The sequence below is a fragment of the Amphibalanus amphitrite genome, unplaced genomic scaffold (assembly GCF_019059575.1).
Source record: "Amphibalanus amphitrite isolate SeventyFive unplaced genomic scaffold, NRLGWU_Aamphi_draft 001221F_arrow, whole genome shotgun sequence".
Taxonomy (NCBI): Eukaryota; Metazoa; Arthropoda; class Thecostraca; order Balanomorpha; family Balanidae; genus Amphibalanus; species Amphibalanus amphitrite.
The window spans coordinates 132,673-152,436 of NW_024882715.1; the positions used below are offsets into that span (position 1 = coordinate 132,673).

At 47.7% G+C, this 19,764-nt stretch overlaps 1 protein-coding gene and 1 long non-coding RNA gene across 7 annotated transcripts in view; one reads left to right on the forward strand and one right to left on the reverse strand.

The window, feature by feature from the left end:
* LOC122371249 overlaps window positions 1–7,479 on the reverse strand; it is a 74,865-nt gene extending 67,386 nt beyond the window's left edge. Inside the window, exons 1-2 of the long non-coding RNA XR_006254696.1 lie at window positions 7,297–7,479; window positions 6,834–6,886 (exon numbers count right to left, since the gene is read on the reverse strand). This is a non-coding gene — a long non-coding RNA (uncharacterized LOC122371249). The remainder of the gene's footprint in view (window positions 1–6,833; window positions 6,887–7,296) is intronic.
* LOC122371244 (actin cytoskeleton-regulatory complex protein PAN1-like) overlaps window positions 1–17,468 on the forward strand; it is an 89,360-nt gene extending 71,892 nt beyond the window's left edge. For 3 of the 6 annotated variants that reach the window (XM_043347415.1, XM_043347417.1, XM_043347419.1), the window contains 4 exons: window positions 9,462–9,592; window positions 10,116–11,759; window positions 14,090–14,179; window positions 16,616–17,468. In XM_043347415.1, the coding sequence (XP_043203350.1) occupies window positions 9,462–9,592; window positions 10,116–11,759; window positions 14,090–14,179; window positions 16,616–16,755 (2,005 nt within the window). In that variant the 3' untranslated portion in view covers window positions 16,756–17,468. Of the gene's footprint in view, window positions 1–9,461; window positions 9,593–10,115; window positions 11,760–14,089; window positions 14,189–16,615 lie in introns of all 6 variants that reach the window. The other 3 variants (XM_043347418.1, XM_043347416.1, XM_043347420.1) reach the window with 2 other exon arrangements.
* The last annotated feature ends 2,296 nt before the right edge of the window (window positions 17,469–19,764 follow it).

The window sequence follows — 19,764 nt, forward strand, 5'->3', positions numbered from 1 at the left end:
TGACTCGAACTCAGGCTCCCACCAACGGAAGTCCAACGTTCTAACCGACTGAGCTACGGGGCCGAGCTACCAAGCATCCGTTTTACAATGATGGCACGTTTATGACAGCTAAAGTCCGATAGGTAGTACAAATTAATTCTAACGTGAGCAATCAATTAGGCATATATTACAAAAGTAAAGCTTAAACATCTATCACGAGCATGACTTTGATTGATCTAGTGATCACTTCCATGGATCAATGCGTAGATCATCTGTCCGAATAGCACCATGACTTTCGTTTCCATGACTGAACTTGGTTTCAGAGCATGATTCAGGTAGGTACAGCGCCTTTACCTGCAACATCGAGCTGGCAATTTCAAAAGACATAAGTAAATGTTTTATTTGAAATCAATCGTCTGCTGGCGTGGGTATTTCTCATTTTCTCATCAAAATACCGACAAAATCAGCACCTGATATTTGCCACACTTCAACATCACGTGCTCGCAATTCATCACTCCAGCAAGACGAAAACACATCTACTCATCGTTTTTAGCCATCTGTTCAGTCGGCACCCGGCAACCACGTTTTGGTGTCCTTCACCACGCCGATGCAGGATGCTGCGCGGGCGGGCGGTTGCTTGGAGATGTCAACATCTGGAGTCTTATGATACACGACGCCGCTTGTAATAGCGCCAAAGAACAGAGATTCACGATGAGTGATGGCCGCAAACATCTCTCGCTGAGAGGGCCAATCGAGCGCGTGGCACGCTCGGTTTGTCTTCTCCGAAGGAAAACGCGAGGAGCCGAGAGATAAACTCCCTGAAATGATGAAATGAAGCGGCCAACAACGATGGAAATTTCTATTTTTGTGTTACGTGATCAATCATTACCGGTTCGTAAGCTCATTAGGGTGTTACTTACGATAGTTAAGTGACGTCCGATGGGTCCTTGTCCATTTGAAGCCGTTGAGATAATGATTGCTTACCAGAATTGGAAACATCAGGAATTGACGAATCTGCCCAATTTTCCATTCAGAATTGGACTGCAAAATGCTTTAGAGTTAGTTAAGTGGAACTCTGATCTCTGAAGCCTTCCATCGATCATCATTAACATCGACCATCATTAACAGCTAGATTAAACAGAAGGCAATCTGCTTTGGCCGATTGAAACTATTTATTTCGTCAGTAAACGTCAAATGCTTTAATGAGATTGTATGCAATGGGCTTCAATAAATAGCACGGGCTCATTAAATAAAGAATCATATTATTTAGGCTAATTTGACCTGTTTCGGGGGGATCTCATCCTTCTACAGTTCGCACGAGCATTTGACACTAATATCCTCAAACCGGTCTTCAATTAACCATGCACTTGCACCACGACGTTCGGCTACAATATGATACTGACCCCATAATGCGTCCCTGGTGTCAAACGCGTGCGCGTTAGCTGCAATATGAGACCATCCAGCACGCCTCGGAGGACCTCCATCTGCTGAAATTGGCACTGCTCAGCGCAATCTCCTCCGTCAGAGCCGGCTCTCGCCCCGCAAAACATACACACGCTCCCGGCCGCCGGAATTTGACATGGCAACATGTCTCTGTGGGCCACGATGAGGTTAAGCCGGCCGGGCGCGGGTCAGTCATGCGGCGGGATATGGAACCTCCCCGGTGATTGTACCTAATGTAGCGGCCATCATCGTGTCGGAAGGGTATGATGAAACAAAGACACACGTATGGAGGTAATCGAAACCCATTCAACGGCCAGTTCCGGGGTTCAGTTACTATTCATAATTAAGTATGCAATCCACCGAAACATAAACAGAGAAAAGTTGCTTATTCCACATGAAATTGCCTCCAATGCACAAAACAAAATCAATATGCTCTTTTACTTGATCATGCATGTATCTTCGGTAAATAGCTATCAGTCAATGGCAGCGAAATGCTTATTGAACATTTTTCGTTTTTTTCCACTTCAATACCAATATAGCTTAATTCAGCATTCAACATTACAACGGCGCCTTCCAATGTTATAGGCATTTAAACGTATATGACGCAGGCTGGGCTACCACTCGCGATATTACATATATAACAAGGTCAACATAATTTTTCGGCAGCATCCACTGCTCTAAGAAGATTGGCAGCCGGGCTGCTATCTCAATTTATTCCACAGCCGCCATCCGTTATAAGCGAAGAGAACGTGCAATGCTCTCTCCATGACCGCATGGTCGCCATGCGGCTATTTTCTCCGTCCCCGGAAAAGCCATCCTCACTCATCCTTCCACAAGAGTACTGCTCAGGAGCAGCGCCCATAGGCGCGACATCGCCAATTTACTCTGAATTGATCCGTTCAAGTGGGGTCAAAGGGAACGCCGCTCCGCTCAATTTGTCAGCCCCACAAAAGGGTGATCACAGCCAGGCCCAACGCGCCACTCCGGCCAAGCAGAAAACGTCTCGAGGCGAGAGATCAAGTCCCCTGGGCCGAATATGATAGAAAGCCGTACTGTGATATTCACAGCTTTTGATAACATCTGCATTCCACGATGATGCTGAAATTGAATTATGTGTTGCTTAACGGGTTTATGCCTGAAAGTCAATTGACGATGGGGTGAAATGCATGAAAACCATTTTGCATTTAAAAGCCGTTTACCGTGTGGTTGTGGCAAAGTGGCTGAACTTAACTATCCGATTTCCAGCATTTACAAGACCATCGTTGGATTATCTATCACGCGCGTTGCCTATTCTGATAATGCGGTCAATAGGATTTTGCACCACTGCACTGGTTGACTACACGAAGGGGCTATTAAGTGCAAAATGTTTTGCGGCGCCTTTCAGTCCGACGTGAGTTGCCTTACTAGGAGCCAGTGTGTCGTCCGTGATACGCATTTACCAGCATCGGTATCGGTAACCGAGGGTGCGTGTTCAATAGCTACCTAAAAACAATTCGTTAGAACTGCGCCTTTCTATTGAAAAACAAACCTGAGTTCTTGAACAATTTTGCAAAAGCTGCCTAAGATTATGGGTACATTTTTTATAAAAAAATGCACTAAATAGGACAGCACGGAGATTATGCGTACAAAATAGTTTTTTACAAAAAAAAAAACAGGAAGGAGGACATCACGACATTTTTTAGCTGCCTTTTTAAGCTCACGGCACTGGAGTACCTAATCACGAAACCAGCAGCCACCGCTGTGGGGAGAGACGCTGTTTCAACACTGAGTGGCTGAACGGGACAGTCTCGCCGTCCGGTCCAGATGGGTCCCGCTGAGTGGTGCTTCGTGATGCCACTCTGGGTGGCGCTCATATCCACGGCGGGTCGACCGGGACAGCAGCCCAGCTGTGGATGAGCGGTGGCGGCGGCTGGTTTCCCAGAGGAGAGCCGTGCCGATTGGCTGGGTGACTGGGCGGGCGCTCGGGGCTGTTGCAGCCTGCACAGTGTGCACAGTAGGGTGGCCATTTTTTTGCAAAGTACACGGAATCACCGCTCCTAGCCTCGATTCTGATGCATTTTTTCATGCTGATTCCGAATCCGTCGAGAAAAATGAAAAATTCGTAAAAAATTTGACCCCTGGACGTCCTTGAAGTTTTTGGATAAAGTGAAAATATCGACGTCTCACTGTCTAATCGAAAGTTGCGTTGTGTTTAGACTAAAAAGTTTATATGAACGTGAAATATGGTCTGTTGGCGTCACAATGCCGCTAAAACCAGCAATATTACTCATTTGGTTTAGCAACAGCGTTCGATAATATCGGCACCCTTTGGGGCAATCTGCCTCTGATGGCGAGTATCGAACTAATAGTGATACACGTCTGCCTGTAGGTGGCAGCACTGTTCTCCAACCTTTGATTCTTTGATAGGTCATTGTGATATCATTAACACGTTTTATCATCATGTTTTCCTTGCCAAAAGATACAATAACCATTAATCTGATTGTCTGAAAGAAATTTCAAGCATCAGTGTGTCATTTTCCTTTCCTAAATAATGTTTAAAATGAGGTAAAATAAGGTAAAAGCAAACAATGTGAATGAAACGGTAATAGGCCAGGGTAAACACGATTACACAAGGAATCGTGTACGACAGGTTAATTTCGTTCAGTAGCATACACGGGACGGGATGCACCTAGAAGCTCAGCGAGCCCCACCGGCATTTGGTTGGGTCGTAAGACCCTATGACTTATGACCCTATGACAGCTGCCGGCCCGTAGTGATGTCGTTGGAAGATTATGCAATCGTAGACTAGAGCCGATGGCGTTGTGCGGCACTGATGTGTCACGGACCAATAAACCCCATCATTTAACAGGTCACCGGTGAAGTATTATGGTTATGCACTTACTTGCCTGCCCAGCGCATTGACTCAATGGTGGCCAAAATCATGAACTGTCGAACAATAGGCAAGATCGCTAAAGCGTCAGACTCTAACAACTGCACAATCTGAAAGGACCAGCTCGCTGTTTGACAGCGCACCGGAATTAGTTACCGGAACATCCCGAGGATTTGTCCTTCCTCGCAGATCAGCTCGGTGCCAGGCATTAGCACATCGGCCAGTAGCTAGGCAACAGCGGGATACTGGAAAGGACAGGCGAAAAACCGGCAGCGCTGCTCCTCTGCTCTGTGCCGCTGCTCGGCAGAGTGAGACACCCTCCAGTGGGCCTTCTGCCTCGCTACATTTACACTTCCTCTGCGGGAATTCGCTCATTGTGGCTGGCAGTGAATCCGGTATAGTTAGGCGACAGGTCGGGTCCGCTGAAAAACAGCCAGCAAGGCCGTCTCCGACTTGGGCCGCTGTTCTCATGAGGTCAGTGTCTGCAGCGACACGGTCTCCGCGGCGCCTCGGACGGCAGTTTCACACCCTCCAGACAGGCAAGGAAGCGCGTAACCATACATTAACTTCATCGGAGACATGTTTAATGATGGGCTTTATTGGTACGTGATACATATCAGTGAGGTGAGGCACGACGCCATCGCCTCTAGCTTGAGAGTTGAGCTTGCATAATCTTCCAAACACATCACTGCGGGGCGGCAGCTGGGCTGAAGTCAGGTCACAGGGTTTTACGACCACTTGCCGGTGGGGCTCGCCGAACATCTATAGGTGCATCCCCTGCATGACACTAAACGAAATAAGCCTGTCATAAACGATTCCTTGTGTAATCGTTGCTTACATTGCTGGGGCATTGCCGTTTCACCCAGATTGTTTGCTTTTGGTTAGAAAAGCCTTATTTTAGACATTGTTTAGGTAAGGAAAATGACACACTGATGCTTGAAATTTCTTTCAGACAATCAGATTAATGGTTATTGTATCTTTTGGCAAGGAAAACATGATGATAAAACGTGTTAATGATATCACAATGACCTATCAAAGAATCAAAGGTTGGGGAACAGTGCTGCCACCTACAGGCAGACGTGTATCACTATTAGTTCGATACTCGCCATCAGAGGCAGATTGCCCCAAAGGGTGCCGATATTATTGAACGCTGTTGCTAAACCAAATGAGTAATATTGCTGGTTTTAGCGGCATTGTGACGCCAACAGACCATATTTCACGTTCATATAAACTTTTTAGTCTAAACACAACGCAACTTTCGATTAGACAGTGAGATGTCGATATTTTCACTTTATCCAAAAACTTCAAGGACGTCCAGGGGTCAAATTTTTTACGAATTTTTCATTTTTCTCGACGGATTCGGAATCAGCATGAAAAAATGCATCAGAATCGAGGCTAGGAGCGGTGATTCCGTGTACTTTGCAAAAAAATGGCCACCCTAGTGCACAGTGCAGACTGTACTGCACACACTGCAGACTGACTGTACTTCATACTGCACACAGCATAACACAAATGTGTGCCTTGATTTGCTAGGTTTGCAGAGAAGCCGGAAGCGAAACAAAATCATGAAACCGTTTTATTTAGGTACTTGGTTTCCCTTTGTTTACTACTTTTGTTTATTTTTTCTATTGTTTCATTTTTCCAACATTTACTTCGATCGGTTCTCATCTTTCAGAAAATTGTCTCAAAAGTCACAAAAGATGCAGACTCACCATAGGTGTGTTTGTTTGCGTAGTAAGGATACGTCTAAGAAGTTAGGTTACAAAATTGATAATTCAGGCAATGGACACCTCTTAATGTTGGTTGAAAGAAATGTGGTGTCGATTTACATCGGTCATCAGTTGGTGTACCGACTAAGCTGTAGCTTATTTTTGCGTCAGGTCGGGAGTCCAACATCGTAGATGATGGGACTAAACTTCAAAGTGAGGGTAGTTACAGAAGGTGAATATAATTATTTTGATAAAATATTACACGCAAAGCTACCGAGGCCGACGGAAAGCAATCCAAAATAGGAGCGTTACGCGTGGAAAAGTCATCATCAGCTTCAGCCATATATTGTTGCACTGAGATACAAGATAAATCTAAAGACAAATCTAAGCAATTTGTTGCATCAGACGTGGCATTACATTTGTTTCTCTATTATTGGACGCCTGCCACCATCAGCGCCACATGAAATAGGTGGAAAGAGACGTAATTCACTAATTTAACGGGCTACAAAAAATGAAACATTCAATCAAATTACCCACGATGCTTGTGCTCCATTTGTCAGTTTCATAGGCGGCGGAACGGGGAGGGCACCGGGGCACCGTGCCCCCCTTTGATTTTGGCATTTTAACATTAGCCCTATGGGCGTTGCATGGAAAGAATGGGACTAAAAGTCGGCGGTGCCCCCCCCCCCCCTTAATTGAAGGTGTTCCGCCGCTACTGGTCAGTTTTATCAATTCTCAAATTATAGTAAGTAAATTAGCATATGAAATGCAACGAAACTGCAAACTCAGGGCGAATGTACTTTTTTAAATGGTACAAAGTACCCTGGACTGACCTTAAAATGGTGAGTTTCCATTACGTCTGGTACGGACGGAGGCTTGTAAACTTCTGTCGGAAACAGAATCAGACAGACAATTACCGCGAGTCAACAGATTGCTCAGTGTATGCGATACCAACACGTCAGCCCTCCCGGCAAGGTTGAGAGCAACTGCCAACTGATAGGCAAATAACAAGTTAAGTCTGCATTCGGAAATATGGTGCATATACTCACCGCAACCGCATCAGCATCCATTGAAGTTTGAACAACAGTCCCTTCGAAAGTACAGAGGACGAACACTAGGAAAAAAACGCACCAACAAACATCCTGTTGCCATGCGCTGTGCGGTTTTCCTAGCTAGTGATTAGGGTAGCTAATGCCAAAAACGAAAAGGCAATCGCACAAACCCGGGATAAGCGGTAAGCCACCAAACCGGTGGCAGCATGTGAGACGCCTGCTATAAGAATACCGCCAATCCTACCTGCCAGAGATGTCAGTCTCGGTCGCTCCAAGGTCATTTGCAGCGTCCCCTCCGTATCACAGCACACAACGCACTTGCACCTCGAACTATTGACACAGGGCACCTCACAAAATGTCAGGTTTTCTTCAGAGTTCTAGCACAATCGCCCCACAGCTCCACACTTCACTCACCCTCGACCGTGACTTCTTCCGGGGAGCCTACACGCATGACGCGCTGCGCTGCGTAACTTCCTCATGCGCTGGGGACAGCCAATCACAGCTCAGTTGCCATGACAACAAAGCTTGCGGGTTGCCGCGGATGATTATTGTTGACACAAACCTAGATATGTGTTTGTTGAAGATATCTTTCAATTCAGGTCAACACCTGACTAAATGTGTATAACAAGACATTTGAAACAACGAAGTGCATATTTCGTCTTTTCTGATCGCAGTCCTGTCGAGTCTTGTCCTGTTGTCAAGCGGCCGCTGCGGCCCCTGGCCGGCGAGGCGGACGGGGAGAGGGTGAGGTTGGGCGGGGTGGGGTGAGGGGTGACCGCCCGGGCATGGCCGGCCGGCGGCAATGACTTTGATGGAACAGCCATGTGTCGCGTTGATGAAAGACGGAAAAATAATCGGATATTGCAAACAGGTGCATACTAAGAGTGTCGTTAGTTTTCCCTCAACAAGAATGACTGTTTTCCAGAGTAGTTTGAGGTGCTGAACACGAATTTGGTGTCAGCATTGCTCTACAATGGATAGTTTTGCCTGTATCTGTTTACGTTACTGCATGACAAGGACAAGGCTCTGTATGTCATTCCACGAACATATAAAAGATACAAGTACGGCTCTGATTATGTGTGTTGGTTATATTGTCACCCTACAGGGTGCGTCATAAGTTCTGGTACACTTTTTCTTTTATTAATAAAAAGAGTTACAACAGGTTTACAGAGTTGAGTATTTCAGTAGAGGATCTCTATGAAGTTAAGTCAAAACACGTGTAATATCATGAAAAAAATATTTACTAGCTGAGCCTTAATGAAACAAATGGTAACTGACCGTCCGACAGCTAAGTGCACACCATGGCGCCTTTCTCCCCAACAAAGGAAGTTCGCGGGGCCATCGTCTGCATGAAGATGGCGGATATCTCGGTAGCAAAGATATGTCGCGCGCTTCGCTGCACGCGGAATCTTGTATATCGGACGTGGACCCGGTACCAGGAGACCCAGAGTACCGGAGACCGATTCCGTTCCGGCCGCCCCCGGTCCGGAGGAGCTTGAGAGCGCTTTCCTTCCGTATGTGGCGCTGTGCAGCGTTGAGGGAGTGAACGTGCTTCTTGCGGAGGCTTTTCACGCGGAGATCCTTAGAAATGAGTCTGCGCATGGAACGCTCGGACACATTAAGGTCCCGGGCCATTTGGCGCATGGGACACTCGGGGTTGCGGACAATCCGGCTGCGAACCGCGGCTTTCAGCTGAGGCGTGTGGGCGGACCGGGGGCGGCCGGAACGGAATCGGTCTCCGGTACTCTGGGTCTCCTGGTACCGGGTCCACATCCGATACACACGATTCCGCGTGTATTCGTGCGACATATCTTTGCTACCGAGATATCCGCCATCTTCATGCAGACGATGGCCCCGCGAACTTTCTTTGTTAGAGAGAAAGGCGGCATGGTGTGCACTTAGCTGTCGGGCGGTCAGTTACCATTTGTTTAATTAAGGCTCATCTAGTTAATATTTTTTCATGATATCACACGTGCTTTGACTTAACTTCATAAAGATCCTCTACTGAAATACTCAACTCTGTAAACCTGTTGTAACTCTTTTTATTACTAAAAGAAAAAGTGTACCAGAACTTATGACGCACCCTGTATACTGGCTATCGTGGAATGTCTTTTGTGATCTCGCCGGACTCGTGTGACATGTAAGCTTCTGAGCGTTATGTTGACAATGAACAGTGTCGCCTTTGGTGACCCAATATTCCTTTTTGTGCCCCGTGTAGCCGCTATGACCCCTGAATGACTTCGTGGCTAGATATCACCCTATGCGATCCCTCTGTGACTTACTGTGATCTTTGTGGCCCGATGTGATCTCTGTGACTCCGTGTGACACGTTGTGACTTCTGTGGCCCCGTGTGACCTTTGCGACCTTTGTGACCACCTCTGTGACCTCTGTGACCTCTGTGACCCGCAGACCGCCGGTGCAGCTGGCGCCGGTGCCTCTCCAGTCGCTGTACCAGCCACCACCAGCTCCCCTGTTCCCCAGTGGTGGAGTTTACGCCCCGCGTACCGCACACAGCTGGTCTGCCGTCCAGGAGCAGTCAGGTGGGTACAAGCTGAAGTACGCTACGGTAAGCACATGCTGGATATGAGAAAGTTGTGTCGAGGCACGCAGGTGTCTTGAGATACATGACGTCTTTTTTTTAGCTCATATCATATGACTACGAATATCTCAACTCGTTTATCTCTTTTGTTAAATTAGCGTGGTTCAGAGTGCTTGATATTCTCAAATCTCAAATCTTGAGAATCTCAAGCACTGTCAACCATGCTAATTAAAAAAAGAGATAAATGATTTCAAGTTTATCCAAGGGAACGATGAGCTCAGAGGAATTGAAACACTTGCAAATATTGACTTTCGCATGTCGGTAACGTACTAACCTTTTAACTTACTTTTCTTACTGTACCTCTATTTGTCTATCAACCAGCAATCATCTTTGTTAACATTTTGTGTGTCACACTCATTTTTATTAGCGCAATATTCACTGTCCAGTCACAATGTGGGCAGGAATGGTTCATAGCGCATCGCTAACGCTTCCGTTTCTAACAGCCGCGTAAATTTGCGTTGCAGAAACTAAAAAATTCAAGTCCACCTCCTCCAAGGCCTTCAATGAGATCACCCAAGGCCACGCGGTGACGAATACGTCCCAGAGCTCAGCCAGAGAGTCCCACAACGTCTCCAGCGTCTCCTCACAGTCGATGGTCTCTGAATCTTACCAGCAGTCGCGTGAATCTAGTCAGCAGTCGCGTCTCACACAGGCTATGCAACATGAAGAGAGTGAGAGCCACAGCAGCTCGACGCAAATCTTGGAGACGCTAAGTTCCTCCGGCATGTCTCGTCAAGAGCTGGAGCTTCGCGCCGCTGAAAAGGTGTTTGAAGAAACAGCTCGTCAGATGGAAACAACCTCTTCAGAGCAGGGACGCCACTCACTTGGGTCCATTGACATCCCGGGTGATGTTAACCTGACCTCTAGTGACCCCACTGACCTCGAGCATCCCTATGACCCAATGGAGATCGATCCAGACGCTGGTCCTCAGTTAGCCTTGCTGAAGCCCATCGACAAGCCCTTTGACTGGACTGGAGGGGTCACAGAGGTGGCTAAGCCTACTGCGAGTCCCGTCACTAAGCCTGTCGCTGAGCCAGTTGTGCCACTACCTGCGCTGAAACCCATCGCGAAGCCCGCGGACTGGACCGGACCCCAGGAGTCCACCAGGTCCTCAGATTATGGAGTAGCAGACGAGGAGCCTAAACCGCTAGTGACTCTCAAGCATGTCAGTCTTCCTGAAGAGGAAAAGGTGTTCGACAATGAGCCTGAGCCAGAGCCCAAGCCATTGGTCACCCTCAGACATGTCGAGAAACCTGTAGAGCACTCAGCGATTGACTTAGTAGAAGAAGAGCCCAAGCCTCTTGTCACACTGAAGTCCGTCCCCAAACCGGCCATGGAGGCACCTCCCCTTTCGCTGGATGACCAGCCCGCAGCGTTTGGCGCTCGACTGACCCCGTCTCGTCCTGCTGGAGGTCAGAGGCAGTCACAGCTGACCTCTGAGGTCAGCGAAGAGGTCAGCGGTGTTTGGGGTCGGGTCAGCGCGATCCGAGATACGTTCGACTCGGGCTCTCGCCCCGCGGTACCGATGGAGAAACCCAGGGCACCCACGATGGCCGTTCCGAACGCCTTCCATCAGACATCGTTCTCTGGGGTGGAGCCGAAGCTGGCGGCCACGGCGCCCAGGCTAGGAAAGTCTCGAGAGGCGGTCAGCATGCCCGCCGCGCGGCAGCAGCAGGAGGATCAGCTGATGGCGTGGGGGGATGCTGACGAGCAGACAATGACTTCACCGGCCCAGTACGGCTCTGGACACACGAGAGACCTCACCTCAGACATCGGCCAATCAGCCGGCATCACAGAAAGCTACAACCAATCATATCAGACGTCAGAAAGCTCCTACCAATCGCACACAGCGTGTGCTTCGTCCGAGTTCGGCCGGTCGGCGACAGATGGCAGCAGCGGCGGCTGGTCCCAGCAGCAGCCAATCACCACGCCGCTGGCCGGCGGGCAGCCAATGAGCGCGCCGGATCCGGTCGATGACGTCATGTTCCAGTGCGAGGTCGCACTGGTGGAGACATCTGTGAATCAAGAGGCGCTACAGGCGTATCTCGGCGGTTCGGCGGGTCTTGGATGGCAGGGAGGAGCCACTGAGGAGGCGAGACCCTTGTCCGGTGAGCACCTTTTGGGTGGATGCCGCCGATACCCCTACCCACTTCTTCGGTGCTGCATGCATGATTTATAGCGCTTGCTTACTGCTAGTGTAGTTTGCTATGCTTCCATAGTAGTGGTTGCATGATAATGCCTCACGTCAGGCGTATCAAGCAGTTTTAGCTTTTTGGAATCAGTGCATGACATTTTCACGCTGAGAAGCTCATTCATATGTTTGCTGCTATTTTTACTGCTCTCACTACCACATACTATAATGTTACATCTATAGCTACTCACGATTTAACGTTATCAAAAATCATTGACTTTCTATCAATTCATATATTTATTATTGGTGGCTTTTTCGATAGGTGTTATCATAAGTGTATCCACGGCCATTGGGGCGACGTAAGAAAAGAAGAAAACAACTGGCCCCAAGAACTTTAAAGTATCAGTTAGCATGCACCTTTTCCTTGATGTGTAGAGAATTTACACCATTAATTGTTAGTAAAAATTGCGTTTAAAATCTTCCATTTATGCTTTTATCATCGTTTGCACAATATGTTCTTTTACTAAGCTAGAAACACTAATTAGAAATAGTTCCCGCATCATCAAGAACAATAGGGAAGGCTTGAAGTTAATACAATAATCTAAACGGTTTTGTAATCAATGTGAGGACACTTCTAAAATTGCCTGTAGAAATATTGAAGGCAAAAGTTCAACTTTTTCACAAGACTGATGTCTATAAACCTATTCAACGTGTGACAACTCGGCCGGTATTTTGTGGCCTACAGCCCAGCTTTCCCTAGTGACCGATAGAGGCGCTGCTATCGATGTCCGCCCGTGCCGCCTAACGTAAATCTATATAATCAGTTGAACGTCAAAACAATTCACAGTTCATGCTAATCACGTCAGAGTTTGCTTCTGCCATCCAACGTTATATCTAGTCTTCAGCGTTAGCGCATGTTAAGTAGTTCATAGTGTATCAAATAATAGAGTGTAATTGATAATAAATAGCCATATAATCTAATAGTGTAATAATAAAATGATGTATTCATTACACTATGGGAACGTCGTATGTTGTGGATGCATGTAAATAAACACCATGCACGTCCGCGGTAAATTGTTGATGATGAGGAATTGGGGCATTTGATAAATGAATGCACACCTTTAGTTAATGCGCAGATGTGTCGTAAGCTGTAACAATACATGGAAAGCTTTTAAGATAAATGCACGCCATATTTTGCCGGCGTTCTTATACGAATCGATTGTTGAAGGTCAACAATGACATGGCCACTCACCGGCATCTATTCTAGTTGAATGTTGTAGAACTATTTTAGCATATGAATTTCATAATGTAAAGAAATTGCCTTTTAGATACATCTCATCCTATTTCCTGTTTGAAAGCGTGAGAGATTCAAACCCATATCCTTGAAGTACTTCATAAGATATTTGCAGACATCTTCAATGATTTTTTTTTCCATTACGGAATGTTTAGCTTTGGGTCCAGACTTCGCTGGATGCCTCACAATTTATAAGGCTTCACTCCTTGACAAAGTGTTTTCTGATAACGGTTGAACGGGCGCATTGCTCCAGACACTTAGGATCAATACTTTCTCCACCAATGAAGCCAGGAGATGCCCATGACTAGGAGTCCATCCATCGTTTCTTTCACGCTAAATACATGTTCGGCAAACATCCGTAAACGCTTCCGTCTAAGCCTAAGCTTCTGAAACCATAGCTTCTAACCCTCCAAAACCATAGCTGTTGTTTTGCCAACAACTGACACAGCTTGCTACATCTATGATGTTTTTTTTATTGACATCCGATGGTGATTATAGGATCAGAAGCACCGGACACGTTTTATCAAAGTTTGATTGAAGATCATTCGAACATCCGGTATGTTTCCTTTTTTGTGTTTGTAAGGCTATTGCGTTGCATGTAGTCACGCTGAAGAATTTGATGTCTATCACGATATTTGGGCTAATGTGATGCAATTGTATTGGACAATAATAATATCCATTGTCTAGTCTCCAGTGAGCATCGTTCACGCATGACAGACGAACAGACAGCCACTCAGTCATCTGGAAAAGAGCCTCTTTCAGAGGAGGTCAAATTTATATGTGATCTTTCCCTTGTGCAAAAAGAATTAGGTATTGGTCCTCTCCTCTTTTGAAGGAGGGATGATCCACATTTTGGCATAAACTGCACTTGGTTGAGTAGAATGTGTCCTGCCGCAAATAAAATTTCATTTTTTGACACCGCTCGTAATCGCTGTAGATGCAGACTATGTTCCGCAACTATCCCTTCTGACCCGACCCCTGTGACCTCTTACATAACCTCTGGTTTCCGGCAGCGCCTCCGGTCCCAGAGGTCACCATGCGACGCCCGCCGGCCGCGCCCGCCCCGGCTGAGCCAAGCATCGATCACATAACCAATAGCCAGGGTAAGCTAGGCACGTAATCGGCCATTTCCCCAGTGGCCCAGTCTGCCCGGCGACACTTTCACTGCGTCATGATTACGGGCTTCCGACAATCCCATCTGCTTATCTGGTCAGATAGCTAACTTATTTACGATGATATTACTAACGTAAAAACAACGTCACGTGGGATATCTACTCGTCAGTATCTACTTACGGAAAATATTCAGCACTGTTGGATATTGGTATGCTTATTCACACCCAATGGCAATATCGAAGCAAATATTATAAGCAACTAGACGTTTCGGCTATAGGGTTCCTTCTAGTGATGTCAGTTACAGAAAATCGGAATACCGATACCAAACCAAACACCAACCAAAACTGTGGAGAAATACCGAAGCCAAACCAACTTGGGAACATGAGGGAAATACCAACTTTTTACCGATTTCTTCGCCTCTTATACATAAGTGGGGGTTCATGATACCAACAAAATACCGAACACATTAGGATTGAAATACCAAATACCAAGTTGGTATCGGTTTGGTATCGGTATACCAAAAAGTCTGTATCCGATTGACATCTCTAGTTCCTTCGTCAGTGGCAAGACACTGTTACAATGCATTGCATTGCTGAGCAGCCTTGCTTACTCAGCTCCATCCGTAACAAGATGGAACTCGTCCACGTTCATAATCCTGCAGTTTAATTCAGTCTCGGTCCAGACAGTGCAGCTGTTTCCCTCGCCTCTATCTCACTGTTTAACACGCCTGAGGCGCGTGCCGCGATATGCCCTGGGGGTGTAATTTCTCGGAGCTGTGGCAAGGCGCCGCGTCGCTAGCGCGAGGGAGCAGTCAGCACATATGAGCGCTACTGTCACGGGGGACGCGACTGCTAATTGTGCGTGCGTGGAGTAGAGTTAGCCTAAATGGACTCTTGGAATGTAAACTGCTTGCTAGTTGAGGTCTTAATCTGCTAGAGAATAGGACAGTGTCGTGCCAACAGGATGTCGAGAAACCTTGTTACAATGAGGAATTTAGTTTGTAATGCAGGTTCAGACTTAAATCATAAAAACTTAGGTTGCGCTTTCCATAGTGCAGCGTTTATATGATTCGAAAAATATCATTATCAGTGTATTGTTAAATGTGACATAGGGTGGCACTCACCCTTTAGAGTGGCATGGAACGCTGCTCTGATAGCGCCTTGATATGTGATGTTTGGTAGAATTGGACCAAGTGTCTGTAAATACAAAGTTCTCTCTCTCTCTCTCTCTCTCTCTCTCTCTCTCTCTCTCTCTCTCTCTCTCTCTCTCTCTCTCTCTCTCTCTCTCTCTCTCTCTCTCTCTCTCTCTCTCTCTCTCTCTCTCTCTCTCTCTCTCTCTCTCTCTCTCTCTCTCTCTCTCTCTCTCTCTCTCTCTCTCTCTCTCTCTCTCTCTCTCTCTCTCTCTCTCTCTCTCTCTCTCTCTCTCTCTCTCTCTCTCTCTCTCTTTCTCTCTTTTTTTCTCTCTCTCTCTCTCTCTCTCTCTCTCTCTCTCTCTCTCTCATAGCAACTTATTATCAGTAACATTCAACGAATGTCTATGAAGCTGAAGGGTAAACAATAATTCAATCAAGCAATTTGTATCGATCTAGTTTCCGATAATTGCACTTTTTGTGAGTTAAGTAAATGGCCCGATTTGCCTTCAATAATTGGAGTTGATTTAACACATCGCTGAAAACATGTAATGTAAACGCAAGTAATTATTGATTAAGCACCACTTGTTGGAATGAGCGAGTCTCTTGACTTACATATTCAACTCATTACTGAGTACAAATGTACCCAGAATGATCCAGTTTTGCTCACTGCAAATGCGGCAAATTGCTGTTGAATGCTTATTTCATCTAATGCGCATGTTTTCCATTCCTGAATTACTGCGAAAAGTAATTCGAAACGAGAAAAAAACACCGCGCATCATTCACGTTGATACCTGAAACAACCAATCATTTCGGCTCGCCCTGGATTGCTGAACAAAATGACCTTAGTTCACATCACTAGGATATTCTCAGAAATATTTCTTCGGAGAGCTAATGAACTTTGAAGACTTGCGTTCAAACTGTTCGGTGAACCGCGAGAGAACCATTCGCCAGACAGAAGCAAAACTAAATTTGGCTCGTCTGTCTGGTGGAACCTCAACCACCAATAAATATAAATCGAACTAAGGTGAATTATTGGTTCCACAGTAGTTTCACGTTCTTTGTGCTTTTGCAAGATCATATTTTAAAATGAAAAGTTTTTTTATGGCCTCATCATCGTGATTTCAAAAGAAGTTTCGGCAAAACATGTTTACTATCAACGTTTCTTGATAAAGCTTTTTGAAGCTATGAAGATGAGGTCATAGAAAATTATCTGCACTACGGTAACATAACGTTTTTTCAATAATTCCCACTACGTGGCCATTTTCTGCGCTGACCTTGTCTTACCACCTGACAGCGGCGCCAGTGGCCTCGTGGGCCGAGCGACAGCGTAACCGGCAGTCCTGGACGAACTACAATACGGCGCCACGCGGCTGGGGCAACCAGGACCACTTCTACCGGCCCGTCACCTTCACTCAGCCGCTCATGACCCAGTGACGTCATTAGAGAGCAAATATGACGTCATTGGTGAGCGAGGGACTCGTCACAGGCCCGCGGTTAGGGTTGGAAACACGCTTGAAGTTACGCTGTGGAGTACATTTCGTGAGGTAATTTCGAGACAAGCGTGTGGACTGTGGAGTCGTGGACTGATTGTGTGAAGCGTGACTTCACTGGAGCTGAGCTGCTGTTCGGTCCTATGACGTCATTTGGCCGAGGCGGCACGCGGGACATTGTGACCGTCCGCGATTTGTTGGCCCGCGGCGCTGGCTTGACGGCTGGTTGTTTTTCTGTCCGATCCGTTTACGCCATCTGTGAGGTCTGCGCAGTTAAGAGGATTTGCTGGGACTGAGCCGCCGTGCTCCGCACTGACAACGGATGGGCTCTTTGGTGTATGATTTGTGCTGGCATTAGCGTAACTGGCGTGAAGCGTATTTGAATGTCAATCCCGCGTGTGGTCCCTGTTGAAGATAGGATTTAGTAGTGTGGCGAAATTAATGCCCATTTGCGACACCCTACCATCCATTAGGTGTATGTAGCTCGTTTGGTGGGCTTGCCACTGGCACTGCTTTTGGTCGACTTTTACCTTTTCTGCCACTTCAAGAATATACTGTATGATGTAATGGCCTACTTGCAAGGCTAGTCATTTACGAAGGATTGTTCTGAATTAGAGGCGTGGTGGGGTGGCGTTTTTCAATAAAACGAAACTTGATTGTCAGTGTATGGGTCTACAATAAGTGAAGAATACGCAAGATAATGATACAAAGCCTTATAGTGCGTCAAGACTGTCACCGAATGACACTCAGTGAAGTACTTCGTAACTTCAACATTAAAAATCGCAAAGACAGTGCATCAATATCCTGTCAATTTGTAAGGGAAGCGAGTCGCCTTGCACGTCTGGCACTAACCTAGCCTAAAACATTTGGTTAACGTTTGGAATCTTCTTTGTAGAGAAGACCGTGTACAATGAGGGAAGCCCTCTCCTCGCAGTATCAGATACTGATAAAACAGCTACTAGATGGCGCTAGCAGTAGGTGCCTGAAATGATACTGCGCTGCAATACTCTGCACTAGCGACATCTATAAATACACTGCTTAAAAGACTCTTCACTAGATGGCGGAGGTATCACACGCCTGTAGCTATGCCTTGCCGCATGGCATGACGCGGCCGCTCGCTCGCGAGCGGGCAGGCAACCCTTCGTCACCTCTCCCCCAGCTTGACTTATTCGGAATTGGGCTCACCCATGTCAGTTGTATTCCTTAGTGCTGTTCGGTGTGTTTTTATCAACACGCTGCCGGCTTTCCATACCTATATGGAAGTTTCGTGCTGGCGTTTCTCGGCCTCTCATTGGGGGGCCTCACAGACCAGGGAGCTGGTGGTCTGTAAATAAAAACGCCGGACGAAAAGCGCCCTTGTTTCGTTTTTTTTTTTGCTCAAGCAAACCATGTTGTACGACTTTGGGAGGTGCCGTTCGGTTGGAAATGATGCTAAAAATATCACAGTTTCGTAAATTCATTTCATTCCTGAATGATTATTATCCCTCGCCCGCACATGCCATTTTCCCATCCTAGAACGCACATGGGGGGGGGGGGGGTGGTTGCCAGTGGCGGCGGAATAGGGGGTGCAGGGGGTGCAGCTGCACCCCCATCGAAAAACATGGGGGTGCAAACATATCTTTTTGCACCCGCAAAATCCGTACAAGGGGCCCGTCGCACCATCCAATACATTTTCTCCTGAAAACCAGTGATCGGGAAACGAACACTGATATCCGGGATGTCCAATTATGGTTAGGAGCGCCCCATGCTAGTCTTTGGGGCCCCCACACCGGCTAGAAGTGTCCCAAGCCGCGTTTGGTGCTCCATGCGGCATCTGAGGGCCCCACGACGGCCTCAGAGGGCCCTTTTATGACGATCTCTGAGGGCTCCCACGACCACCTGTCCCTTGGGGCCCTACAACGGCCACTAAGGGCCCTTATGACGACCGCTGAGGGTCCCACAGAGACTCCAGGGCCCCAAGGAGACTCCAGGGGCCACGCTGGGGCCCCTATGACGGCCTCTGAGGGCCCTTACGATGATCTCTGAGGGCTCTCACGGCGACCTCTGTCCCCTGGGGCTCTGTAACGACCACTAAGGGCCCTCATGACGACCGCTGAGGGTCCCACAGGACTCCAGGGGCCCGCTGGCCTCTGAGGGCCTCTACGACGGTCTCTAAGGCCCTCGTGACGGTCCTAGACCCAACTGAAGTCCGAGGGCCCATTTGGCTTCAGACGGCCCAGCGACGGCCTCTGAGGGCCCAACACAACCAGGCTGCTGGCATCTGAGGGCCCTGCAACGGTCTATTGAGGACCCTAACGATGGCCTCTAGCGGTCTTACCAAGGCCTCTGAGAGCCCTGCAAAGGTATCTGAGGGCCCATGAAGACCCTCACTATGGCCAAGGACCCTCATGACGACCTCTGATGATCCTCTCGAAGGCTTCTAAGGGCCCTCACAACAACTTCTGAGGACCCCAGGACGGTCCCTGAGGGGCTGAGGGCCCTGACGACGACCTCTGTGGGCCCTCACGATGGTCTTTAAGACCCAACGCAAGCTCCAAAGGCCCACGCTGGCGTCTGAGGGCCCCACGGCGGCCTCTGAGGGCCTCGATGCAGGCAGGCTCCAGGGGCCATGCTGACCTCTGACTTCTGAGAGCTCTCTTGACGGCTTCTAGGGCCTAACGTAGGCTTCAAGGGCCAACGCTGGCCTCTGAAGAACCCTACGACGGCCTCGAAGGGTCTCAACTCAACGCAGGCAGGTACCAGGTGACATGCTAGCCTCTGAGGGCCCCGCAGAGTTCAGATTCAGAGGACCCAACGACCTTTGTGGACCTTACGAAATACGAAGGTCTCTGAGAGCTCACGTAGGCTCCTGGAATTCCACACTGATTCTCAGTCTCCATGTCGGCTTGTTGAGGCACTTTATCTGCTCTTGGTGCCCCATCGCCGGCCTCTGAGTCTCAATGTCGGAACTTAT